Source organism: Hyla sarda, chromosome 6 (genome assembly GCF_029499605.1).
Source record: "Hyla sarda isolate aHylSar1 chromosome 6, aHylSar1.hap1, whole genome shotgun sequence".
In the NCBI taxonomy this organism is placed as follows: domain Eukaryota; kingdom Metazoa; phylum Chordata; class Amphibia; order Anura; family Hylidae; genus Hyla; species Hyla sarda.
The window spans coordinates 83,413,647-83,436,341 of NC_079194.1; the positions used below are offsets into that span (position 1 = coordinate 83,413,647).

At 45.5% G+C, this 22,695-nt stretch overlaps 1 protein-coding gene across 1 annotated transcript in view; it reads right to left on the bottom strand.

The window, feature by feature from the left end:
• The window catches only part of FAM120A (family with sequence similarity 120A), a 72,997-nt gene that overhangs the window by 28,218 nt on the left and 22,084 nt on the right, over positions 1 to 22,695 (bottom strand). The window contains exons 2-4 of the mRNA XM_056524319.1: positions 11,941 to 12,187; positions 3,976 to 4,058; positions 207 to 335 (exon numbers count right to left, since the gene is read on the bottom strand). Of these exons, the coding sequence (XP_056380294.1) occupies positions 207 to 335; positions 3,976 to 4,058; positions 11,941 to 12,187 (459 nt within the window). The remainder of the gene's footprint in view (positions 1 to 206; positions 336 to 3,975; positions 4,059 to 11,940; positions 12,188 to 22,695) is intronic.

Consider the following 22,695-nt stretch of genomic DNA (forward strand, 5'->3'; position numbering starts at 1 on the left):
AAAAAAAGCTAAACATTAACCATAAACATGTTCATTTAACAGCAGACATATGTAGAATTTTTCTTTCCCCAAAAATAAAAATGCATGGAATATCGGTATAAATTATCGTCTATTGGCCTGAAAGTTCACAGGTTATCGGTATCGGCTCTAAAAAATCAATATCGGTCGATCCCTAGTCTATACAGTAGTTTGAGTTACCAAGTTACCTGTGAATGCTGGAAAACATCGGCAGAAATGGAGTCCAGATCATTTGTATCCTTAATATTACGCACATAGTCGGCAACCGCTTTGATAACAACATCACACGGGGGTAACACAAGCTGGTGGGCACGGACCTGAACACAGAAAGGTAAATCAGTTAAACCACAGTTTGCGCAACAATTTTTTTTTTTTTTACTGAGAATCATTCTGTGTATTTTTGTTTTAGATTTTCAGTCACTTTACAGGTACACTTGAAGGCTGGAATTCGGGGAGTATTATTTGTATATTTTTTCCCCCCAATTTTATTCCAGTTTAAAGGGGTACTCCCACTGGCCAGCCTTCTGGCTGCGTTCAAAACATTTAGTTCCTAACGCTGTACGCGCGCCACAGCGCGCGTACAGCATTAGGAACTAAATGTTCCGAATGCAGCAGGAAGGCTGGCCAGTGGGAGTACCCCTTTAATGTTGTGGATGAGCCCTTTAACATTTTTTTTTCCCATCACATGACTGCCAAGACAGAAACAAGAAGTTTTATGGCAGTCGGCTGCCCTATGTTTAGCGCAGTGTATACAGTGATTAGGAAGACATGGAAAGTAGTAAATCAGCATCTGGCTCTGTTCTCCGGCACTTGTATGGAAATTTAGGAACATTTTTGGTGGTCTGCATGTGGTTCAAGACCAAATGTTTTTAATTTATATACATGTAAGACTATAATTGTATTCAACTTAAAAAAAAAAAACAGATGTGATGCTGGTAAATGTACACACATTGACAATTCCCAGGCACCCCAAAGCATCCATTACCCCCTACCCCCACATTTTTGAGCTGCATTGTTACAAAAGACAAGTTGTCCTGAAGAATGAATAGGAGCAATCACTGTTTATTGACCCGCTGCCTTTTGTATTCCAATTCAATTGCGTCCTGTACAAACATTTTAAGTGTCTGTAAAGAAGAATTACATTTGTCATTATCAACCGGCTAACAAGCGATTGCAGCAAAGATAATCGGTGACATGCAGCTCCAATTGTCTTCTCCTCCAGGCAGGAACACAGGACAAATAGCATCTGCCAGGTCATCAATGTGGACATACACAGCCCCCAGTAGGTCTCCTGGGACCCGCGTGTATGAGAGGCCAATAAAGGTTCAGTTATCCTGTAAGACTCTATGATCATTTATGACCTGTAAACTGTATTTTCCTTTTGGAAGACACCTAGCTATAGCTGATGGGCAAAGGCAACCAGGTTCTTTAATGCTATCAGAAAAGGAATTTAAAGGGGTACTCTGGAATAAATAAAAATGTATCCCCTATCCTGTGGATAGCAAATAATATTCTGATCGTGGGGAGGTCTGATCGCTGGGCCCCCCCCATGACCTCCTTACAGGGGCGGCTACTCACCCGTCCTCAAGCTCTCCATCAGTGACAGCCTCCCCCAGCACAGCCGGTGATTTGCTGAGCAGGCTGTCCCTGAAGCCTGTGGATGGGAAACCAGTTTTATTTCCCCAGAGTATCTCTTTAATACATTTGGCTATGTAGTTCACACATAACTAGCACATGCAACCACACAGAAAAACTGCGTGCATGCTTTTTACTATGAATTGCCTGTGTTGCAATGCTTCTTTTGGCTGCATAAGGTGGTACTCCGGTGAAAAACTTTAAAAAATAAAATTAACTGGTGCCAGAAAGTTAAATTACTTCTATCAAAAAAATCTTAATCCTTCCAGTACTTATTAGCTGCTATATACTACAGAGGAAATTGTTTTCTTTTTGGATTTCTTTTCTGTCTGTCCACAGTGCTCTTGCTGCTGAAACCTCTGTCCGTGTGAGGAACTGTCCAGACAGGGATGTGGAATTCCTATCGCCCGGGACTAGCAGTTTTGGGCGCCGGGCAGGTGAATTTGTCCAGCCCTTAGACCGGTGTGAGGTGGTTTTTTGCGCCCCCGTAGATCCATGCGTCCGCTCCTCCCCCAGCTCTCCGAACATTTCCGAAGCTAGAACTGGGGGAGGGCAGAGCAAGGGGAAGGAGAAAGTTCACGCCCCCTCCCTGAGCTCGGCTGCTGGACGCAGATCTCCACGGCACGCCCCCTCCCCGAGGACATAGATCTCCACGGCAGGTCCCTCCCTCATCTCCCCGAGCTGAGGACGTAAATCTCCACGGCAGGTCCCCTCCCTCATCTCCCCCAGCAGATCTCCACGGCAGGTCCCCTCAAAGGGGGACATACTGCACGGGCTACAGGCTAAAGGGGGACAAAGGAGGACATACTGTACGGGCTAAAGACTGCACAAGATAAAGGGAGACATACTGAGCTCTATGTGTAAAGGGGGACATTTAGCCCGTACAGTATGTCCCCCTTTACACATAGAGCTCATTGGGAGCACTGCTCTACGTCCTCAGCTCGGGGAGATGAGAGAGGGACCTGCCGTGGAGATCTATGTCCTCGGGGAGGGGGCGTGCCGTAGAGATCTGCGTCCAGCAGCCGAGCTCAGGGAGGGGGCGTGAACCTCCTCCCTCCCCTTGCTCTGCCCTCCCCCAGTTCTAGCTTCGGAAATGTTCGAAGAGCTGGGGGAGGAGCGGAAGCATGGATCTACGGGGGCGCAAAAAACCACCTCACACCGGCTTCGGGCAAGCAGGACCGGACCTGACAAGTCGCCCGGACCTCTGCAGTCTGTATGGAGCAGGCTGCCGACTCCTGCCTGCTCCATACTCTGCAGCCCCGGGCTGTAAAAACCTGTGTCCTCCGAAGCAGAGCAGGGGAGATGAGAAGCTGTGTATTTGTCTTCTCTCCCCTGCTCTGCAGACGTGCGGGGGGAGATGAGGGGGCGTGGCTTCTTGCTCCCCGTGCAGACCTGCGTCCTCTGCCTTCACTCCCCCCAGCTGTAGCTTCGGAGAGCTGAGGGGAGGAGGCGCGTCTGCACGGGGAGAAGCATGTGGCGCTCTGCAGTATGTATGGAGCGGGCTCCGGACTACTGCCCGCTCCATACTCTGCAGCCCCCGGCTGTTCTCAGTAGCCGGGGCCGCCGCTAATAGCCAGAATGCGGCTGGCTATTAACCCTTTAGATCGCCACGGTCAAAGCTGACAGCGGCGTCTAAAGGGACATGTGAATGCTCCCTGGTGGGCTAGTGGGGTGGATCCCCCCCCCCCCCCCCGCAGCGCTATCACAGGGGGGAGATCCACTATAGAGGTAGCCGGAGGACTTACCTCTGCTTTCTGCTGTCCCGCTCTGTCATTGATAGATCCTGGCTGGACTAGGCTCTATCAATGGATCACAGAGCTCACAGATTAATAGAGTTCAATAGAATCTATTAATCTCTCTGAGGAATCTAATGATTCCTCATATAAGTGTAATAAAGTGTTAAAAAAAAAAAAAGTTTTAATAAAACTTTGAAAGACACACATTAACCAAGTGGTCTTCAAACTGTGGCCCTCCAGATGTTACAAAACTACAATTCCCAGCCATATATAAAATTTCCACACCCCTGCCAGAGTAGGAGAAAATCCCCATAGCAAACATATGCTGGTCTGGACAGTTCCTAAAATGGACAGAGGTGACGGCTGTCCCGCCCCCTCCCATAGACTTGCATTGAGGGGGTGGGGCATGATGTCATGAGGGAGGCGAGGCTATGACATCACGAGCTGCCTCCAGTGTTCAGAACAGTTTGTTCCAAACGCTGAGCAGCGGAGTACCCCTTTAAGTAACTCCCTCAAATAAAAAATTAAAAATAGAGTTAGGGGACCCAAAAGAAGCGGCTACACAATACACACGTTATTCACTTACTTTTAATGAAGCCAATGGATGATCTGGCCCAAGTAAGCTCCAATGGAAAGCAGCTAAATCTTCATCTGGTAAGATGTGATTACCTACAAACAGAGAGAAAAAATAAGAACAACCCGAAGAACAAAGTTCTAAAGCAATAAACCATGTGAGTCTCGCCTAGTCACATTGGGTGAAATCAGGTGTGAAAATATGGTGCAGATTTTAACATAGTTACATAGTTAGTACGGTCGAAAAAAGACATATGTCCATCAAGTTCAACCAGGGAATTAAGGGGTAGGGGTGTGGCGCGATATTGGGGAAGGGATGAGATTTTATATTTCTTCATAAGCATTAATCTTATTTTGTTCCAGGAATGTATCTAATCCTGTTTTAAAGCTGTTAATTGTTCCTGCTGTGACCAGTTCCTGAGGTAGACCGTTCCATAAATTCACAGTCCTCACGGTAAAGAAGGCGTGTCGCCCCTTGAGACTAAACTTTTTTTTCTCCAGACGGAGGGAGTGCCCCCTCGTCCTTTGGGGGGGTTTAACCTGGAACAGTTTTTCTCCATATTTTTTGTATGGGCCATTAATATACTTATATACGTTTATCATATCCCCCCTTAAACGTCTCTTCTCAAGACTAAACAATTGTAACTCCTTTAATCGCTCCTCATAGCTAAGATGTTCCATGCCCCATATTAGTTTAGTCGCGCGTCTCTGCACCCTTTCCAACTCCGCAGTGTCCCTTTTATGGACAGGTGACCAAAACTGAACAGCATATTCCAGGTGAGGCCGTACCAATGCTTTATAAAGGGGGAGTATTATGTCCCTGTCCCTTGAGTCCATGCCTCTTTTGATACATGACAATATCCTGCCGGCTTTGGAAGCAGCAGCCTGACATTGCATGCTATTCTGTAGTCTGTGATCTACAAGTACACCCAGATCCTTCTCTACCAGTGACTCTGCCAGTTTAATCCCCCCTAAGACATACGATGCATGCAGGTTATTAGTACCCAGATGCATAACTTTACATTTATCCACATTGAACCTCATTTGCCAAGTGGATGCCCAGACACTTAGTCTATCCAAGTCATCTTGTAACTTATGCACATCCTCTATAGACTGTACCGTGCTACAAAGCTTGGTGTCATCTGCAAAGATAGAAACAGAGCTGTTAATACCATCCTCTATATCATTGATAAATAAATTAAACAACAGCGGTCCCAGTACTGAACCTTGGGGTACACCACTAATAACCGGGGACCAATCAGAGTACGAATCATTGACCACCACTCTCTGGGTACGATCCATGAGCCAGTGTTCAATCCAGTTACAAACTAAAATTTCCAAACCCAAAGACCTTAACTTACCTGTCAGACGTCTATGAGGGACAGTATCAAACGCTTTAGCAAAATCCAGAAACACTATATCCACAGCCATTCCTCTGTCAAGGCTTCTACTCACCTCTTCATAAAAGCAAATTAGATTGGTTTGACAACTTCTATCCTTAGTAAACCCATGCTGGCTATCACTTATAATACTATTATCCCCTATGTATTCCTGTATGTAATCCCTTATAAGTCCTTCAAACAATTTACCCACAATGCACGTTAAACTTACCGGTCTATAGTTTCCTGGGGAAGACCTAGAGCCCTTTTTGAAGATTGGCACCACATTCGCCTTGCGCCAGTCCCTTGGCACAATACCAGACACCAGAGAATCTCTAAATATCATGAACAGGGGTACAGATATTACTGAACTTACCTCTCTAAGAACTCTTGGGTGTAGTCCATCCGGTCCTGGGGATTTGCTTACATTTATATCACTTAACTTACCTTGTACCATCTCTACATTAAGCCAGTTCAGTACATTACATGATGTGTTACCAGCACTGACCTGGCCAATGTCAGCTCCTTCTACCATAGTGTATACAGAACTAAAGAACCCATTCAGTAGCTCCGCCTTCTCTTGATCGCCTGTGACAACCTCCCCATTATCATTATTAAGGGGTCCTACATGCTCTGTCCTTGGTTTTTTTGCATTTATATATCTAAAAAAATATTTAGGATTAGTTTTGCTTTCTTTGGCCACCTGTCTCTCATTTTGAATTTTTGCTGTTTTTATTACATTTTTACAGATTTTATTAAGCTCCTTGTACTGTTTAAATGTTATCGCTGACCCATCAGATTTGTATTTTTTGAAGGCTATTTTTTTGCTGTTTATTGCTCTTTTAACATCATGTGTCAGCCATGTAGGATTTAGTTTCAATCGTTTATATTTGTTCCCCTTTGGTATATATTTAGCTGTATAGTTATTTAGAGTTAATTTAAAGATGTCCCATTTACCTTCTGTATCAGTATTTGAGAACACCTCCCCCCAGTCTATGTCCTGTAGTGCAGCCCTCAGCCCAGGGAAATTTGCCTTTTTAAAGTTATATGTTTTTGCCTTCCCCGCCTGTCTTTGTTTTCTACATTTTAAGTCAAAAGTAACTATATTGTGGTCGCTATTACCAAGGTTTTCCCGCACAGTTACATTACCAACCAGCTCTGCGTTGTTGGAAATGATCAGATCCAACAAGGCATCACTTCTTGTTGGGTCCTCCACAAACTGGCCCATAAAATTATCCTGCAATAAATTTAGGAATTGTCGCCCCTTTGTAGTTTTAGCCAACCCCGGACCCCAATCTATATCTGGATAGTTAAAATCTCCAAGACAGTCTCTCCAAGACAGTCTTTCCCAACCAAGGTGCCTCCAGCTATTGCAAAACTACAACTCCCAGCATGCCCAGACAGCCAAAGGCTGCCCAGGCATTATGGGAGTTGTAGTTTTGCAACAGCCATAGGCACCCTGGTTGGGACACATTGCTCCAAGGTGAATTTTACACCTTTGATTTCATCCATATCGATGAAGAGAGTTTAAAGGAAATCTGTCCGTAGTATCACCTGCTCTAAACCTCACACAGGCTTGTAGTGCGGGCGATGCTGATTAAAATGGTTCTCACATTGTCCAGATTCGCCCAGCCGTTCCGCCGCAAAACTCGTTTTTCTCTTTATGCTAATGAGGGCCTTGGAGCATGGGTGGAGCTCCGATCCGAGCTTGGGGCACGCTGACGTCATCTTCTCCGGGCGGCGGCTCCGCCCAGCTCATCAATATTCATATCCCCCCTCCCTGCTTAATCGCCCGTGTTAGTGCACGGCACATGCTTACTGCGCGCGGGGGTGGGGGGTTATGAATATTGATGAGCTGGGCAGAGCGGTGCCCGGCAAAGATGACGTCAGTGTGCCCCAACTCGAATTGGAGCTCCACCCATGCCCCAAGGCCCTCATTAGCATAAATAGAAAAACGCGATTTGCGGCGGAACAGCTGAGCGAATCTACACAATGCGAGTACCGTTTTAGGGTGCGTTCCCACAGAGCGTATACGCAGCGTATTTATTTATTATGTATTTTTATTCATTTATGGCAGCAGCGGGAAATACGCTGCGTATTCCTTGCTCACTATACACACAGGGCTTTCCGGCGGCAGCCCTATGTTTAGTGAGTTTTGGAGGCGGGGCCGTGTGCCAGCGTGACTGTGACGCGCGGCTCCGCCTCCAAAACTCACTATACACATTGGGCTGCCGCCGGAAAGCCCTGTGTGAATGGTGAGCAAGGAATACGCAGCGTATTTCCCCCTGCTGCTGTAAATTTTGCGCAGTGTCAAATACGCTGCGTATACGCCCTGTGGGAACGCATCCTTAATCAGCATCACCCGCACTACAAGCCTGTGGGACAGATTTAGTGCAGGCGACACTGCTGACAGATTTCCTTTAAATCCGCTGCGTATTACACGTGTAGATTTTCACCCAGGATTGGTGCCAATATCTGTAGCTAGATAACAAATGTTACGCATGACCCTTGCTTTATTACACGTGTGCAAGTCTGTAGGTACGATTCATAGCATTTCTATCCGGATACATTTTTTATTTTTTAGAGTTGCAGCAAAACATAATAAATGTTTACCCCCTCCGCTGATGCCAGTCTCCCTGCTAAGCGCTTTCTGTTCTCTTTCCCGACACACAGAAAATGCTGCTCAGCCAATCACTGGCTCCCGATGCCCCACCTTACCCACCGATTTGCTAAGCAGCATTTCCTGTGTGTCAGGACCGAGAACAGGAAGCTCTGAGCAGTGGGAATGGCACAGGGGGGAATCAGTGGCAGGTAAGGTTTTGTTTTTCTTCTTTTAGTTTTTCTGCCACCTTTAGCGTTTCTAAAAATTAAAATTCCTTTCAGGGCTCGTTCACACGGACAGATCCGCAGCGTATTTTACGCTGTGTATCCGCCGACGATGGACCCTAAAGTGTGCCTCCAGATGTGCCTGCTCGGCCTAGCTCAGGGAGCAGGGGGAGCGGCCGCAATGTGTGAGAGTACACTGCGCATGCGTGCAGCGACTCGCACATTGCAATGTGTCTGCTTGTAGCAGCGAATTGCCGTTCCGAGCAGGCACATCTGAAGGCACACTTTAGGGTCCATCATGGTCGGATCCACAGCCTAAAATAAGCTGCGGATCCGTCCGTGTGAGCGAGCTCTAAGGCTGCGTTCACGCATGTGTATTTTCTGCTGCAGATTTGCTACAGCAAATTATGCAATTCTGCAGCAAAAATACGCATGTGTGAACGTAGCCTAAGGGTACGTTCAAACGCGCAGATTTTTTAGCGGGTTTTCCGCTGCGTAGTTGAAAGTGGGCGGGCTCTTCTCGGCTGTCCGCAGCAGATTTTCCATGGCGGAATATGCGCTGCGGAAAATCCGCCACAGTCCCTACTGACTTCAATGGGGCTTGTGGCGGATTTTCCGCAGTGTACATTCCACCGCGGAAAATCTGCTGCGGACAGCCGAGAAGAGCCCGTCCACTTTCAAATACGCAGCGGAAAACCCGCTAAAAAATCCGCGCGTGTGAACGTGCCCTTAGGGTACATTCATACGGGCAGATTTATTTGCAGGCTTGAGGAGCTGTAGTTTTGCAATGCTGGAGGCACGCTGGTTAGAAAAAACTGAAATAGGGGATACATGTTAATGGTTGGACAACTTCTTTAACTGGGATAATGTGCATAAAGCTTCATTCTCCAATTCCCATTGATCAGCAGTCAACCGGAGGTCCAAGTGCCGGGGTCTGTTTCCCTTCATTCAAATACTATTAGGTTAAGAAATTCCGCAAGGAAATCCCTCACTGAATGTCCTCAATGTGAACGGACTTCTGTCTCCACCATTGCCTGCACGTGTTATGATGGAGCCTGGAATCCCGGTAACACTCTACAATTATTTTAAAATCTGAAAACCATTTAGAAAAATTTCCTGTACGCTACCACCAACAAATCCCACCAAGCCTCTTATACACAAAACACCGCACTTCTACACCGTATAGGACAGCGGCACAATGTATAACGCATGCTGCCGGCAAACCACCAAGATCGCACCTCCTGGATAGGTTTTCTACGATTTCGATGCCATTCACAACTTGTTTCCACACAGATGCCCAGTGCATTCCTCCCTCGGTGGCAGTGGCCACTGCTGCTCTATCACAGGCAAATTACTTAGCATTAGGAACAATGAGACACTTCTGGCTAAGCCCGGAGAATGAGCTTGGCCGCCTCCATTGGAGATTAGCACCTGACGCCCCACTGAAGGATTTGGTAACCTTGACAACAGACCAGGCCTCTCCATACAAAGCTGTAATGATCATTTCACACACAGACACGCTTCGTACCAAAGACTCCCGGACTCAAAACGATGCTAAATGGCAATTTATTCCACCGGCACTGTTACCGCTGACACCGTCAATCCTAACGCCAGAATTAGCATATCGTTCACAAAATTTTTCTGTCAAATTAACAGAGATTTACGGTCACGGAAGCGATCCAAGTGCTTCTCCATGGTGACAATATACGCGAGGAGAACAGTAAAAGAAGCAGTGGGACTGGATTATTTGTACAATGGCAACGTTTACTAGAACAGAATGATCAGCGGAGACCGCGCCGAACACAACAGCGCGTCTCTTTATTAGGCTCTGCTCACCTCACGTTCAGTCCAAAAAAACACTATACCGATATACAGTTCGCTGCCGCCATAGCCCAATACATATGTATGAAATGGATTGTATTGTAACATTTAACATTGAGAGAACAGGATGTTTTGGGAGGAATATGACTGTATAACACCCCCCCCCCCCCCAATCTGGAGTACAAGGTCCTGAATAGCCCGTCTGTGTGGCAGCTAAGTGTTTTTAAAGGGGTATTCCAGGGAACAACTTATATATATCTCTCAACTGGCTCCAGAAAGTTAAACAGATTTGTAAATTACTATTAAAATCTTAATCCTTCCATTAATTATAAGCTGCTGAAGTTGAGTTGTTCTTTTCTGTCTGGCAACAGTGCTCTCTGCTGTCATCTCTGCTTGTCTCGGGAACTGCACAGAGTAGAAGAGGTTTGCTATGGGGATTTGCTTCTACTCTGGACAGTTCCCGAGACAGGTGTCCTTAGAGAGCACTTAGACAGAAAAGAACAACTCAACTTCAGCAGCTCATAAGTACTGAAAGGATTAAGTTTTTTTTTTTTTTAAACAAATCTGTTTTAACTTTCTGGAGCCAGTTGATATATAAAAAAAATTGTTTTTTCCTGGATAACCCCTTTAAGGGAGCTGGCGCATGCACGGCTTCCGACGGGAGACTCAAAACCCTGTTTAAGATTGTGAGGGGGGATGAGGGGGGGGTTGTCGCAGAAGGTAGATTCCTTGTGATCATACACTTATAGGGGAGCGTACCTCCAGCTGTTTAACTTCAACTCCCTAGGTTACTGTAGCGTAAATCTAACCGCACTCCCTAATCCAGTGCTTCCCAACTAGGGTGCCTCCAGCTGTTGCAAAACTACAACTCCCAGCATGCCCGGACAGCCTTCGGCTGTCCGGGCATGCTGGGAGTTGTAGTTTTGCAACAGCTGGAGGCACCATGGAACGGAAACACTGCCCTAATCATATACATTGCCATCCCTAAGTGTGTTTCGCACTAGCTTGGCAAGAGCAGCACTTCTAGTTGTAGCATGATGAGCAGAATGACTGCCATTGATTGCTTCTGCCTGCGAGAGATGTCATTTTCACTAAGTGGGGCAGGGCTTGTGTACTCGCGCGTGCGCAGTAGCATGAGCAGCTGATCTTTTTTTAATCGGTCCGATCACACGCTGCAGATTTGCTGCAGATATTCTTCAACTATTCTGCAAAAGATCTGCAACTGATTTTTAAACATATTTGTTTTGGTGCAGAAACACTGCACATTTTCTGCCACTGATCTCCAGCAGATCTGCAGAGTGTGAATATATACCGTGGGGGTATTTTCACACATACTGTATATGCTGCAGATTTTATGCTGTGTAAATAATTAGAGATGAGCGAACTTACAGTAAATTCATTCGTCACAAACTTCTCGGCTCGGCAGTTGATGACTTTTCCTGCATAAATTAGTTCAGTTTTCAGGTGCTCTAGTGGGCTGGAAAAGGTGGATACAGTCCTAGGAGACTCTTTCCTAGGACTGTATCCACCTTTTCCAGCCCACCGGAGCACCTGAAGGCTGAACTAATTTATGCAGGATAAGTCATCAACTGCCGAGCCGAGAAGTTCGTGCCGAATCGAATTTACTGTAAGTTCGCTCATCTCTATAAATAATCATGAATAAAGAGATGAACACAGCTTTAAAATCTCTTCGTAACTTGTAACAACTGAGCTCCTGCCGCAATATTGTGGATGCAATGGGCACAAGCAGCTAGTCCATAATGACTGATCTATCCAATATGATGTGGGAACATGCACTAGCTCATGACCGATATGTCAGTCAATAAGGGGTTAAGTGTTGCTACTGACTGTAATCCAGCAACTATATTTCAATTTGTTTTAATTAACACTCATTAAGGAAAAAAATATATATATACAAATGCATGAACATTACATGGAACCAAAGAAGTTACCTAGAAGAGCAGCAAATATGGGAAAGCGGTTGGGGTTGAGGTCCAGTTGTTTGGCCACCTCGTGCATCAGATACTGGCTGGTTGTGATACTTTTCCCATTGCGACTCAGCTTTAGCGCATGGGCACTGAAGTAATAAGGGATGTTGCACAGAGCGTAGTCTGAATCATAGGCAACAAGGCCATGGAAACCATTTTCTCGGCAGAAACTAATAACTTCTTGGTGATGGTCTTCAATGCTCTGCGCGACCTGGAAGAAAAAGAAAGATGGTGTAGAAAGACGGACAATAATAGTGAAGCAGTTACTTGGGAGCAGAAAGTGGGATCAGTGTGTGCCACAGTTAAAGACGTACTCCGTCCCTAGGCATCTTATGCCCTATCGAAAGGATAGGGGATAAGATGTCTGATCGCGGGGGTCCCGCAGCTGGGACCCGCACAATCTCGGCAGCACCCAGCGTTCGTTTAGAACCCTGAGTCTGGCAGCGGGGTTCGTGACGCCACACCACACCACCTCAATGCAAGTCTACGGGAAGGGGCATGGTGGTCTCCACGCTCCCATCCCTATGACTTGCATTGGGAGGGGGGGGTGTGGTGTGACATCACAAGGGGCGTGGTTGTGACATAACGACCCCCGTCGCCGCCTGCTCAATGGGGCAGCAGAGTACCCCTTTAAGAAAAATCCATTACACACAACCTTACACTTATTACTGGTAATAACGTTAATTAGACTGTCTTATATAGCGGACACAGCTAATAAACACAAAAAAAAAAAAAAACAACTATTCATCAGGAGAGGGGTTTAGGCAAGGTAGACAGGCAGATCCATGACAAGGAAAAAACCCAGATCGGTTTCTATCAATAACTCATAAGAGATATTTATTAAGTTATTATCAATTATTTACACGGTACAAGGTGGATCCACACTACAAGAGAGGTGATGAGCAGCATAGGCCATATTCGAATTCGCGATATTTTGCAAATATTTGGACGAATATTCGTCCTATATTCGCTAATTTCGCATAATCGCCATGTTCGTTTTTTTCATGCAAAAATTCGTAATACAATTTGCAAAGTGCGCATGCGCAATTATATCTTTCATCTAAAAGAAGGGAGGGATCAGTGCCCAGTCTGGAAGTGCTGATAGTCGCATAAATTCGCATAAAACAAATATAAATAAATAAAAGAATATTGGTCATTCTGAATATATATATCTATATTCTAAATATTGGCGAAATTGCGAAGTGACAATATTCGCGGTAAAAATTTGCATATCGAATATTCGCGCTCAGCACTAGTGATCATAGGTCCTGCAATAACACTATTTATATGGTCCTCTTAGATGTTTCTAAACTTCTGACTATACGTTAGCAAACAGTAGAGGACAGCTGACTACAGGGTTTGTAGTCTGTTCCCATGAAGAAATATAAATCTATTAAGGAGCTGATGATACAAAGTGTCAGGAAATCTTTGCAGCATTAAAGGGGTTGTGCGCTGCCCTGGCTTTCGGAGCTCCGCAACGATGTGTGCGGGCTTCCGTATTCGCGTCACGCCCGCCCCCACAATGAAAGTCTATGGAAACGGTGCGCGACTGCCCCCTTCCCATAGACTTTGGTAGAGGGGGCGGGCGTGACGTCACGAGGGGGCCGGGCGTGATGTCACGCCCGGTGGCCGCGAACACGGAAGCCCGCAAACAGCGTTCGGAATAATGAACTTCCGGACGCTGCGTGCGGAGCTCCGAAAGCCAGGGCAGCGCACAACCCCTTTAAAGGGGTACTCCCCCCCCTTTTTTTTTTTTTTTTTTTTTTTATCAACTGATGCCAGAAAGTTAAACAGATTTGTAAATGACCTTTATTTAAAAATCTTAACCCTTCCAGTACTTATCAGATGCTGTATGCTCCAGAGGAAGTTCTTTTCTTTTTGAATTTCCTTTCTGTCTCACCACAGTGCTCTCTGCTGACACCTCTGTCCGTGTCAGGAACTGTCCAGAGTAGGAGCAAATCCCTGCTCTGGACAGTTCCTGATACGGACAGAGGTGTCAGCAGAGAGCACTGTGGTCAGACAGAAAGGAAATTCAAAAAGAAAAGAACTTCCTCTGGAACATACAGCAACTGTTCAATACTCAAAGAATAAAGATTTTTGAATAGAAGTCATTTACAAACCTGTTTAATTTTCCAGCGGAGTACTCCTTTAATTCATTTTAAATGTACCGAAACAATAAAACAAATTTCGGTTGCCGTCGGCGTAACCCAACCCAAGAACGTAGCACTCCTCCAGCTAGATGACAGCCCCATCACTTGGAGCACTGGGCTATACAGAAAATAATCTAAATAATAATGTAAATAATATATAGAAAATGTTCAGGCCCATCAAAGGAAGAATCGTATCCTGACTGTAACTGGACTGTACAGTAGCCCTTATTTTAGGGAAATTGATGAAGGGTTCTGATCATCGAGACTAAGTTAATCTTAAAGGGGTATTCCAGGAAAAAACTTTTTTTTAATATATCAACTGGCTCCAGAAAGTTAAACAGATTTGTAAATTACTTCTATTAAAAAATCTTAATCCTTTCAGTACTTATAAGAGCTTCTGAAGTTAAGGTTGTTCTTCTCTGTCTAAGTCCTCTCTGATGACACCTGTCTCGGGAACCGCCCAGTTTAGAAGCAAATCCCCCATAGCAAACCTCTTCTAAACTGGGCGTTTCCCGAGACACGTGTCATCAGAGAGGACTTAGATAGAAAAGTACAACCTTAACTTCAGAAGCTCATAAGTACTGAAAGGATTAAGATTTTTTAATAGAAGTAATTTACAAATCTGTTTAACTTTCTGGAGCCAGTTGATATTTAAAAAGAAGTTTTTTCCTGGAATACCCCTTTAAGCAGTAGTCTCAAACTCTGGCCCTCCAGATGTTGCAAAACTTCAACTCCCAGTATGCCCGGGCATGCTGGGAGTTGAAGTTTTGCAACATCTGGAGGGCCACAGTTTGAGACCACTGATCTAAGGAAATCAGACCAACATTGTTATCAGCTGTCATGAGGGACCCCACTGGAGGTTGTGTTGAGAGCCTTAGTTAGCAGGTCAGGATAACACAGCATCTATATACCAAGTCTAGTGGTCAGAATGACAGAAACCATAATGGGACCAACTGTACACGAATGGTGCCTCTCTAGCATCATGGCGAGCGGGTGTATGTTGATTTTGGACAGTGTTGTAGCTTTTGTTATGAATGGAGCCTCAACTCAGAGGTGAGCAAAGAATGTAGTTTAGAGTAGTTTTGTACATAAGATTGCTTAACAAAAATATTCTTGTTTATTGGAAACACTGGGGTGAATGTGGAATGTAAACTATTAGGTTAAGAGGGGTATTCTGCCATCATAAAAAAAAAAAAAATAGAATTTTTTTTTTAGATTGCTGAGGACCTGCTCCTCTGCCCCTGTCTTCTGCCTGCTTCTGTTTGGAGCAGGACCTGCCCGCTCAGCGAATCACTAGCTGCAGCAGAGTTGCATCTCGACCAGTGATTATCTGAGCGGAAGCAAACAGGACCTGCACAGGACCGGGGGTAGATTAGTATATACATTTTTTTTTTTTCCCAGAATACACCTTTAAGAAATGTAAGAGGACACCACACCTGAATGCCAAAAGGAGAAATGAATAAGATTTCAAGAAGAATTTCCATCTCAAAAGTGATTATATATTTTATTATTGACTTTATGACTGTTGAAGGTCAGACCTCTGGGACCCCCAAAGATCATGACAATGAAGGGCATATAGAATGTAGAAAGAGGCAATCTAGATGACAGCACTCACCTATACTGCCTCTTTCTACATTATTTATCCTACTCCCGAATTGTGCACCACCGCAATCTAAACAGGTGCTGGTATTGCAGCGGCCATATCTGCAGAGGTAGCAAGTAAAAAAATCCCGGCACTCCGTAGTTACTTCATGATGCTTCTACTTTTTTATGATTTCAACTATGACGTCATTGGTTGCCTTGATGGAGCCTCTGGCACCTTTAAATAACATCATTGTACGATTCCAGTTCAAGCAGTTGAGAAAGGCTTAATTGCCGGAACGCGTGCTGCTGCGTCCGTTATATGCTGTATATGCAATGAAAAAGAAGTAAAAGCATCATAAAGCAACTACGGAGCGCCGGGACTTTTTTTTACTAGGGATCGACAGATTAACGGTTAGGCTGATATTAATCGGCCGATATTCACGATTTTGGACATTATTGGTATCGGCAATTACCTTGACGGTCTCTGGCCAGAGAATAGGCAAGGGGGGGGGGGGGGGGGAGGGCAGTGGTGGTAGTTGGACTCAGGAAGAGACCCCACCTCTTCCTCTATAAATACCATTCACTTGTGTCTGTTCCTTGTATGACTAAGGCCGCGTCACCTGTCATCTATGTTGGTTGATTGCTGAATAAATCGATTTGCATTGCTCCAACTAACCGCGCTGGACTTTTCCTCGTTCTTTCCAATAGACACTTATTGTACCATTGTTAAAAATGAAATTGGGGACATTGTTAAAAAGGTGATTTGCATACTCTTACAAATTTATCTGCAAGAGAAAAACAAGCTCTTATGGATCTGTCCACTGACCGCAGCATTACAATAAAGCCTGCAGATGAAGGGGGCGCTGTTGTAGTTATGGACACGACACTGTATAAAAAAGAAATTCTACGACAGATAGTGGACAGAAATACATATGAGCCTGTTGATAGAGATCCATTACTAAGTATACAAAAAAAAGATAACAGAAGTGATGATGAAATATCAAGACAATGGTAAAAATGGATGAAAAATTGTGTAAATATTTACAACTTGAAATCCAATAACACCTGTGATATATATGGTACCTAAAATACATAAACAGTTACACAATCCACTTGGATGCCCAATAGCGGTGTCAGTGGACTCTGTGCTATCACTTTTATCCATAGTCTTAGAAAAAGCATTACTGCCAATAGTAAAAAACATAACACCAGCTTTCTTGCTAGATACCTCTGACCTTCTTAATACCATCTCTACGATAACTAACATCACAGATGAGACACCGCTAGTTACAATCGATGTAGTAAGTCTTTATACTTCCATCAAACATGATGAAGGGATAGAGGCAATAGGCTGGCTATTACAACAGAGTCAATACACAACTCATCAGAAAGATTTTTTTATGGATATCGTAAGCATAGTACTCAGAGAAAATTACTTCCTATTTGGGGACTGTTTTTACATCCAACACTGATGAAGGACAATAATGGGGGACTCAGTACTGATCTGTTTAGGAAAACAACAGACAGGAATAGTATATTACACTATACGAGCGCTCATCCGCTTAGCATAAAAAAATCTATCCCCTTCTCACAAAAAAGAATCAATAGAATAGTTAAAGACCATGAGAAAAGACAGTACAGGCAGGCAAAGCAAAAATGGAGCTGATAGGCGCTGTTCCAAGGCAGTTAATAAGATGAACGGACACATATCAAATTTCCTAAAATCAGACTTATTGGCAATATAGCAACGCATTTCTGGTCCGGAACGGACCCTTCGTCAGGCTACATGCATCTAGCCTGACGAAGGGTCCGTTCCGGGCCAGAAACGCGTTGCTGTATTGCCAATAAATCTGATTTTAGGACATTTGATATGTGTCCGTTCATTTTATTAACTGCCTTGGAACAGCGCCTATCAAATGTCCTAAAATCAGATTTATTGGCAATATAGCAATGCGTTTCTGATCAGGAACGGACCCTTCATCAGGCTACATGCATCTAGCCTGACGAAGGGTCCGTTCCAGACCAGAAACGCGTTGCTGTATTGCCAATAAATCAGATTTTAGGACATTTGATATGTGTCCGTTCATTTTATTAACTGTCTTGGAACAGCGCCTATCAGCTCAATTTTTGCTTTGCCTGCCTGTATTGTTTTCCGGACCTGTATCGTTCAAGTCCGGCAGAGCCACGGCTGCGGATCCATAACCAGCACCATTTAAACTAGACATCCACTGAGGTGTTGCACTCTTAGCGCAACCTCATAGGGTGAGTGCAATTCCGCCTACTGTATGCTTGTCACTAGGGGCGCATATCTCTCTTTTGTCTTTTTTCCTGTGCATGAGAAGCAGAGACAAGAGGAATGGAGACAGAAATTTAAACAGAGAGGATATCCAGATAGAATCATTGATACTATTCCTGAGAATAGAGAGAAGAAGAGAGAAATGGAGGGGAAAATGTGTTCCCTTGGTGAGAACCTATCATCCATTAATTCATAAGATTGATGGTGTGGTACGTACCCATTGGTCCATCTTACCCAAGGCATATCTCACAGCGAGCGAGTCCAATCCCCTCCGTTTATATGCAATAAACATTTACCTAATTTGGAGGACAAACTTATAAGGGCAGATGTAGGATCAGCCAAGAAATCCAGTCAAACTTTTTTAAACACCAGGAAACTAGGGACCTTTCCGTGCCTCCGCTGTGCACAATGCAGTAATAAAATAAGAGGAGACAAAATAATACATCCACATTCCGGAAAGGAATTCCAGATAAAAGGCTTTTACACAAGCCATTCAAAAAACGCCATCTATTTCATCATCCCAACATGTAGGAGACCGCATCAATAGACATAAGTCTACAATCCGATGTGGCAACCTGATGTTTCCCATTCCCTTCCTTATTAAATAAAAGGGACAGAATATAACCCAACTCAAATCCCAAGACCAGGTGCTCCCCCAAGAAGAGGAGGTGATATAAAACAACTTCTTCACAAAAGAGAGGCATTGTGGATACATACACTAGATACTTTAGAACCGCAGGGTATAAATAGGGACTAGGAACTAGCCCAATTACCATATTTTTCGCCCTATAGGACGCACCGGCGTATAAGACGCACCCAATTTATAGGTGCAAAATCTAAAAAAATAAAGATTTTGAACCCAATAGTGGTCTTCAACCTGCATACCTCCAGATGTTGCAAAACTACAACTCCCAGCCGTTGGCTGTCCGGGCATGCTGGGAGTTGTAGTTTTGCAACATCTGGAGGTCCGCAGATTGAAGACCACTGCATAGGAGGTAATAGTCACGTGTCCCCGCCGCTCCGGACCCGTCACCGCTGCCCTGGATGTCGCTCCATCGCTGTCGCCGTGCCCCCGTCGCTCCGGAACGTCTCTGCTGCCAGCCGGGTATCCTCGCTCTCCGTCGCCGCCATCACGTCGTTACGCACGCCGACGCACGTACGCGACGACGAGGAAGGAGTGCGCCGGCCATACAGGGGATCCCTGAACGGAGAAGACACCGAGGAGGCAGGTAAGGTCCCTCCCGGTGTCCTGTAAGCACTAACCCGGCTATTCCGTCGGGCTGTTCGGGACCGCCGCGGTGAAATCGCGGCGGTCCCGAACAGCCCGACTGAACAGCCTGGTTAGTGTCACTTTTCCTTCAGACGGGGCGGTCAGCTTTGATCACCGCGTCTGAAGGGTTAATACAGGGCATCACCGCGATCGGTGATGTCCTGTATTAGCCGCGGGTCCCGGCCGTTGATGGCCGCAGGGACCGCCGCGATAGGGGTGTATTCGCCGTATAAGACGCACCGACTTTCCCCCCCCAGCTTTGGGGAAGAAAAAGTGCGTCTTATACGGCGAAAAATACGGTACTAAAAAAACTTTATTTAATATGTGTTCAACAAATAATATTAAAGATACATAACCTTTTATATTTACATTTACAGATGCAAACATGAATGGATGGGATCCACAGTGATCCACTATGTTCATCCAAGTCTGACAAGTATCAGTGAAAGATTTATATCCCTTACAATTGTTTATCGTTACTGTGTTGTCAAGGCAACCAATGACGTCATAATTGTGAGCCTCTGGCACCTTTAAATAACATCATAGTACGACTCCAGCACATCCAGTTGAGAAAGGCTTAATTGCCGGAACGCGTGCTGCTGCGTCCATTATATGCGATGAAAAAGTAGTAAAAGCATCGTAAAGCAACTACGGAGTGCTGGGACTTTTTTACTTACTATTTCAATTACCTGTCCACGTGCACCGAATTGCTACTGCAGCGCCGACCAAAACTCTACTACTATATCTGCAGAGGTTACTATCCATCTCTTAGTGGTGCCAGTATATTGCCTTTAGAATTGTGTCCTCTTTGCTGGTTTTACCCCAAACAGTGGCCCCTGTTCACCCAGCTGTGCAAGGAACTTCAGTGCAGGAACATTGCAGAGCAATGTTCTCCATTAATTTAGAGGACACCCACCGCCACTGATCATTTAAAGGGGTACTCCCGTGGAAAACTTTTTTTTTTAAATCAACTGGAAAGGTAAACAGATTTGTAAATTACTTCTATAAAAAAATCTTAATCCTTCCAGTACTTTTTAGGGCTATAAACTACAGAAGAAATGCTTTTCTTTTTGGATTTCTCTGATGTCATGACCACAGTGCTCTCTGCTGACACCTCTGTCCATTTTTGGAACTGTCCAGAGCAGGAGAAAATCTCCATAGCAAACCTATGCTGCTCTGGACAGTTCCTAAAATGGACAGCAGAGGTCAGCAGAGAGCACTGTGGCCGTGACATCAGAGAAATCCAAAAAGAAAAGCATTTCCTCTGTAGTATACAGCCCATAAAATGTATTGGAAGGATTAAGATTTTTTAATAGAAGTAATTTACAAATCTGTAACTTTCTGGCAAAAGGTGATTAAAAAAAAAAAGAAAGTATTCCACGGGAGTACCCCTTTAACCTCTTAAGGACGCAGGGCGTATGGATACGCCCTGCATCCCGAGTCCTTAAGGACGCAGGGCGTATCCATACGCCTGTGGGAATTCCGGCCCCCACCGCTAGCCGGTTAGGGACCGGAGCCGGATGCCTGCTGAAATCGTTCAGCAGGCATCCCGGCATATCGCCCAGGGGGGTCATTATGCCCCCCCATGTCGTCGATCGCCACAGATCGCTGGACAATTCAGTCCAGCGATCTGCGGCGATTCCGGGTCAATCGGGTCTCCAGTGACCCGGTGACCCGGAATTACTGGCTGTTCGGGGGGCCGTCTCTGACGGCCCCGAACAGCCAGAGCCTGCAGGGGTGAGGTGGCACTGATGCCACCTCACAATCGCCCTGATTCGTCGGCCGGATTACCGGCCGACCAATCAGGGCGCCTGCTGCGGGTGTCACTCCCGCACCCGCTCCGCCCCTCTTCCGGAGGGCGTGAGCGGGTGCGGGAAGACGACCCCCGGTGCTGGGGACCCCGATCCCCGGCGTCAATGTTGGGATCGGGGCCCCAGGAGCGACGGCGACGGCGGCGGCGAGGGACAGCCTGCGATGGAGCAGCAGCAGGAGGTGAGTTACAGCCTCCTGCTGTTGCTTAGCAACAGCTCCCAGCATGCAAAAAGGGCATGCTGGGAGCTGTAGTTATGCAACAGCAGGAGGCAGATCACCACAACTCCCAGCATTCCCTTATGGGCTTGCTGGGACTTATGGTTTTGCAACAGCTGGAGGCACATTTTTTCTATGGAAAAGTGTACCTTCAGCTGTTGTATAACTACAACTCCCAGCTTGCACAAACAGCTAAAGTGCATGCTGGGAGTTGTAGTGGTGCATCTGCTGGTTGCATAACTACAACTCCCAGCATGCCCGTTGGCTGTCGGTGACTGCTGAGAGTTGTAGTTTTGCAACAGCTGAAGGCACACTGGTTGTGAAACTTAGAGTTTTTTTTTTTACCTAACTCAGTGTTTCACGACCGGTGTGCCTCCAGCTGTTGCAAACTACAACTCCCAGCAGTCACCTTACACTGTACATGCTGGGAGTTGTAGTTTTGCAACAGCTGGAGGCACACTGGTTTTGAAACACTGAGTAAGGTCACAAACTGTGATACATAACCAGTGTGCCTACAGCTGTTGCAAAACTAAAACTCTCAGCATGTACAGTCTGTCAGCGCATGCTGGGAGTTGTAGTTTTGCAACAGCTGGATGTCCCCCCCAATGTGAACGTACAGGGTACACTCACATGGGCGGAGGATTACAGTAAGTATCGGGCTGCAAGTTTGAGCTGCAGCAAATTTTCTGCAACAGCTCGTGCGACTGTACCCTAAAAACACTACACTACACTACCACAAAAAATAAAATAAAAAGTAAAAAACACTACATACACACATACCCCTACAGAGCCCCCCTCCCCTCCCCAATAAAAATGAAAAACATCTGGTACGCCATGGTTTCCAAAACGGAGCCTCCAGCTGTTGCAAAACAACAACTCCCAGTATTGTCGGACAGCCGTTGACTGTCCAGGCATGCTCGGAGTTTTGCAACAGCTGGAGGCACCCTGTTAGGGGTATTCTACGCCAGTGATTCCCAATGTCCACCCCTATGCAATCCCTAATTTAGGCCTCAAATGCGCATGGCGCTCTCACTTTGGAGCCCTGTCGTATTTCAAGGCAACAGTTAAGGGTCATATATGGGGTATCGCCGTACTCGGGAGAAATTGGGCTTCAAATTTTGGGGGGTATTTTCTGCTTTTACCCTTTTTAAAAATGTAAAGTTTTTGGGAAAAGAAGCATTTTAGGTAAAATTTTTTTTATTTTTTTTACATATGCAATAGTCGTGAAACGCCTGTGGGGTATTAAGGTTCACTTAACCCCTTGTTACATTCCCCGAGGGCTCTAGTTTCCAAAATGGTATGCCATGTGGGGTTTTTTTGCGGTCCTGGCACCATAGGGGCTTCCTAAATGCGGCATGCCCCCAGAGCAAAATTTGCTTTCAAAAAGCCAA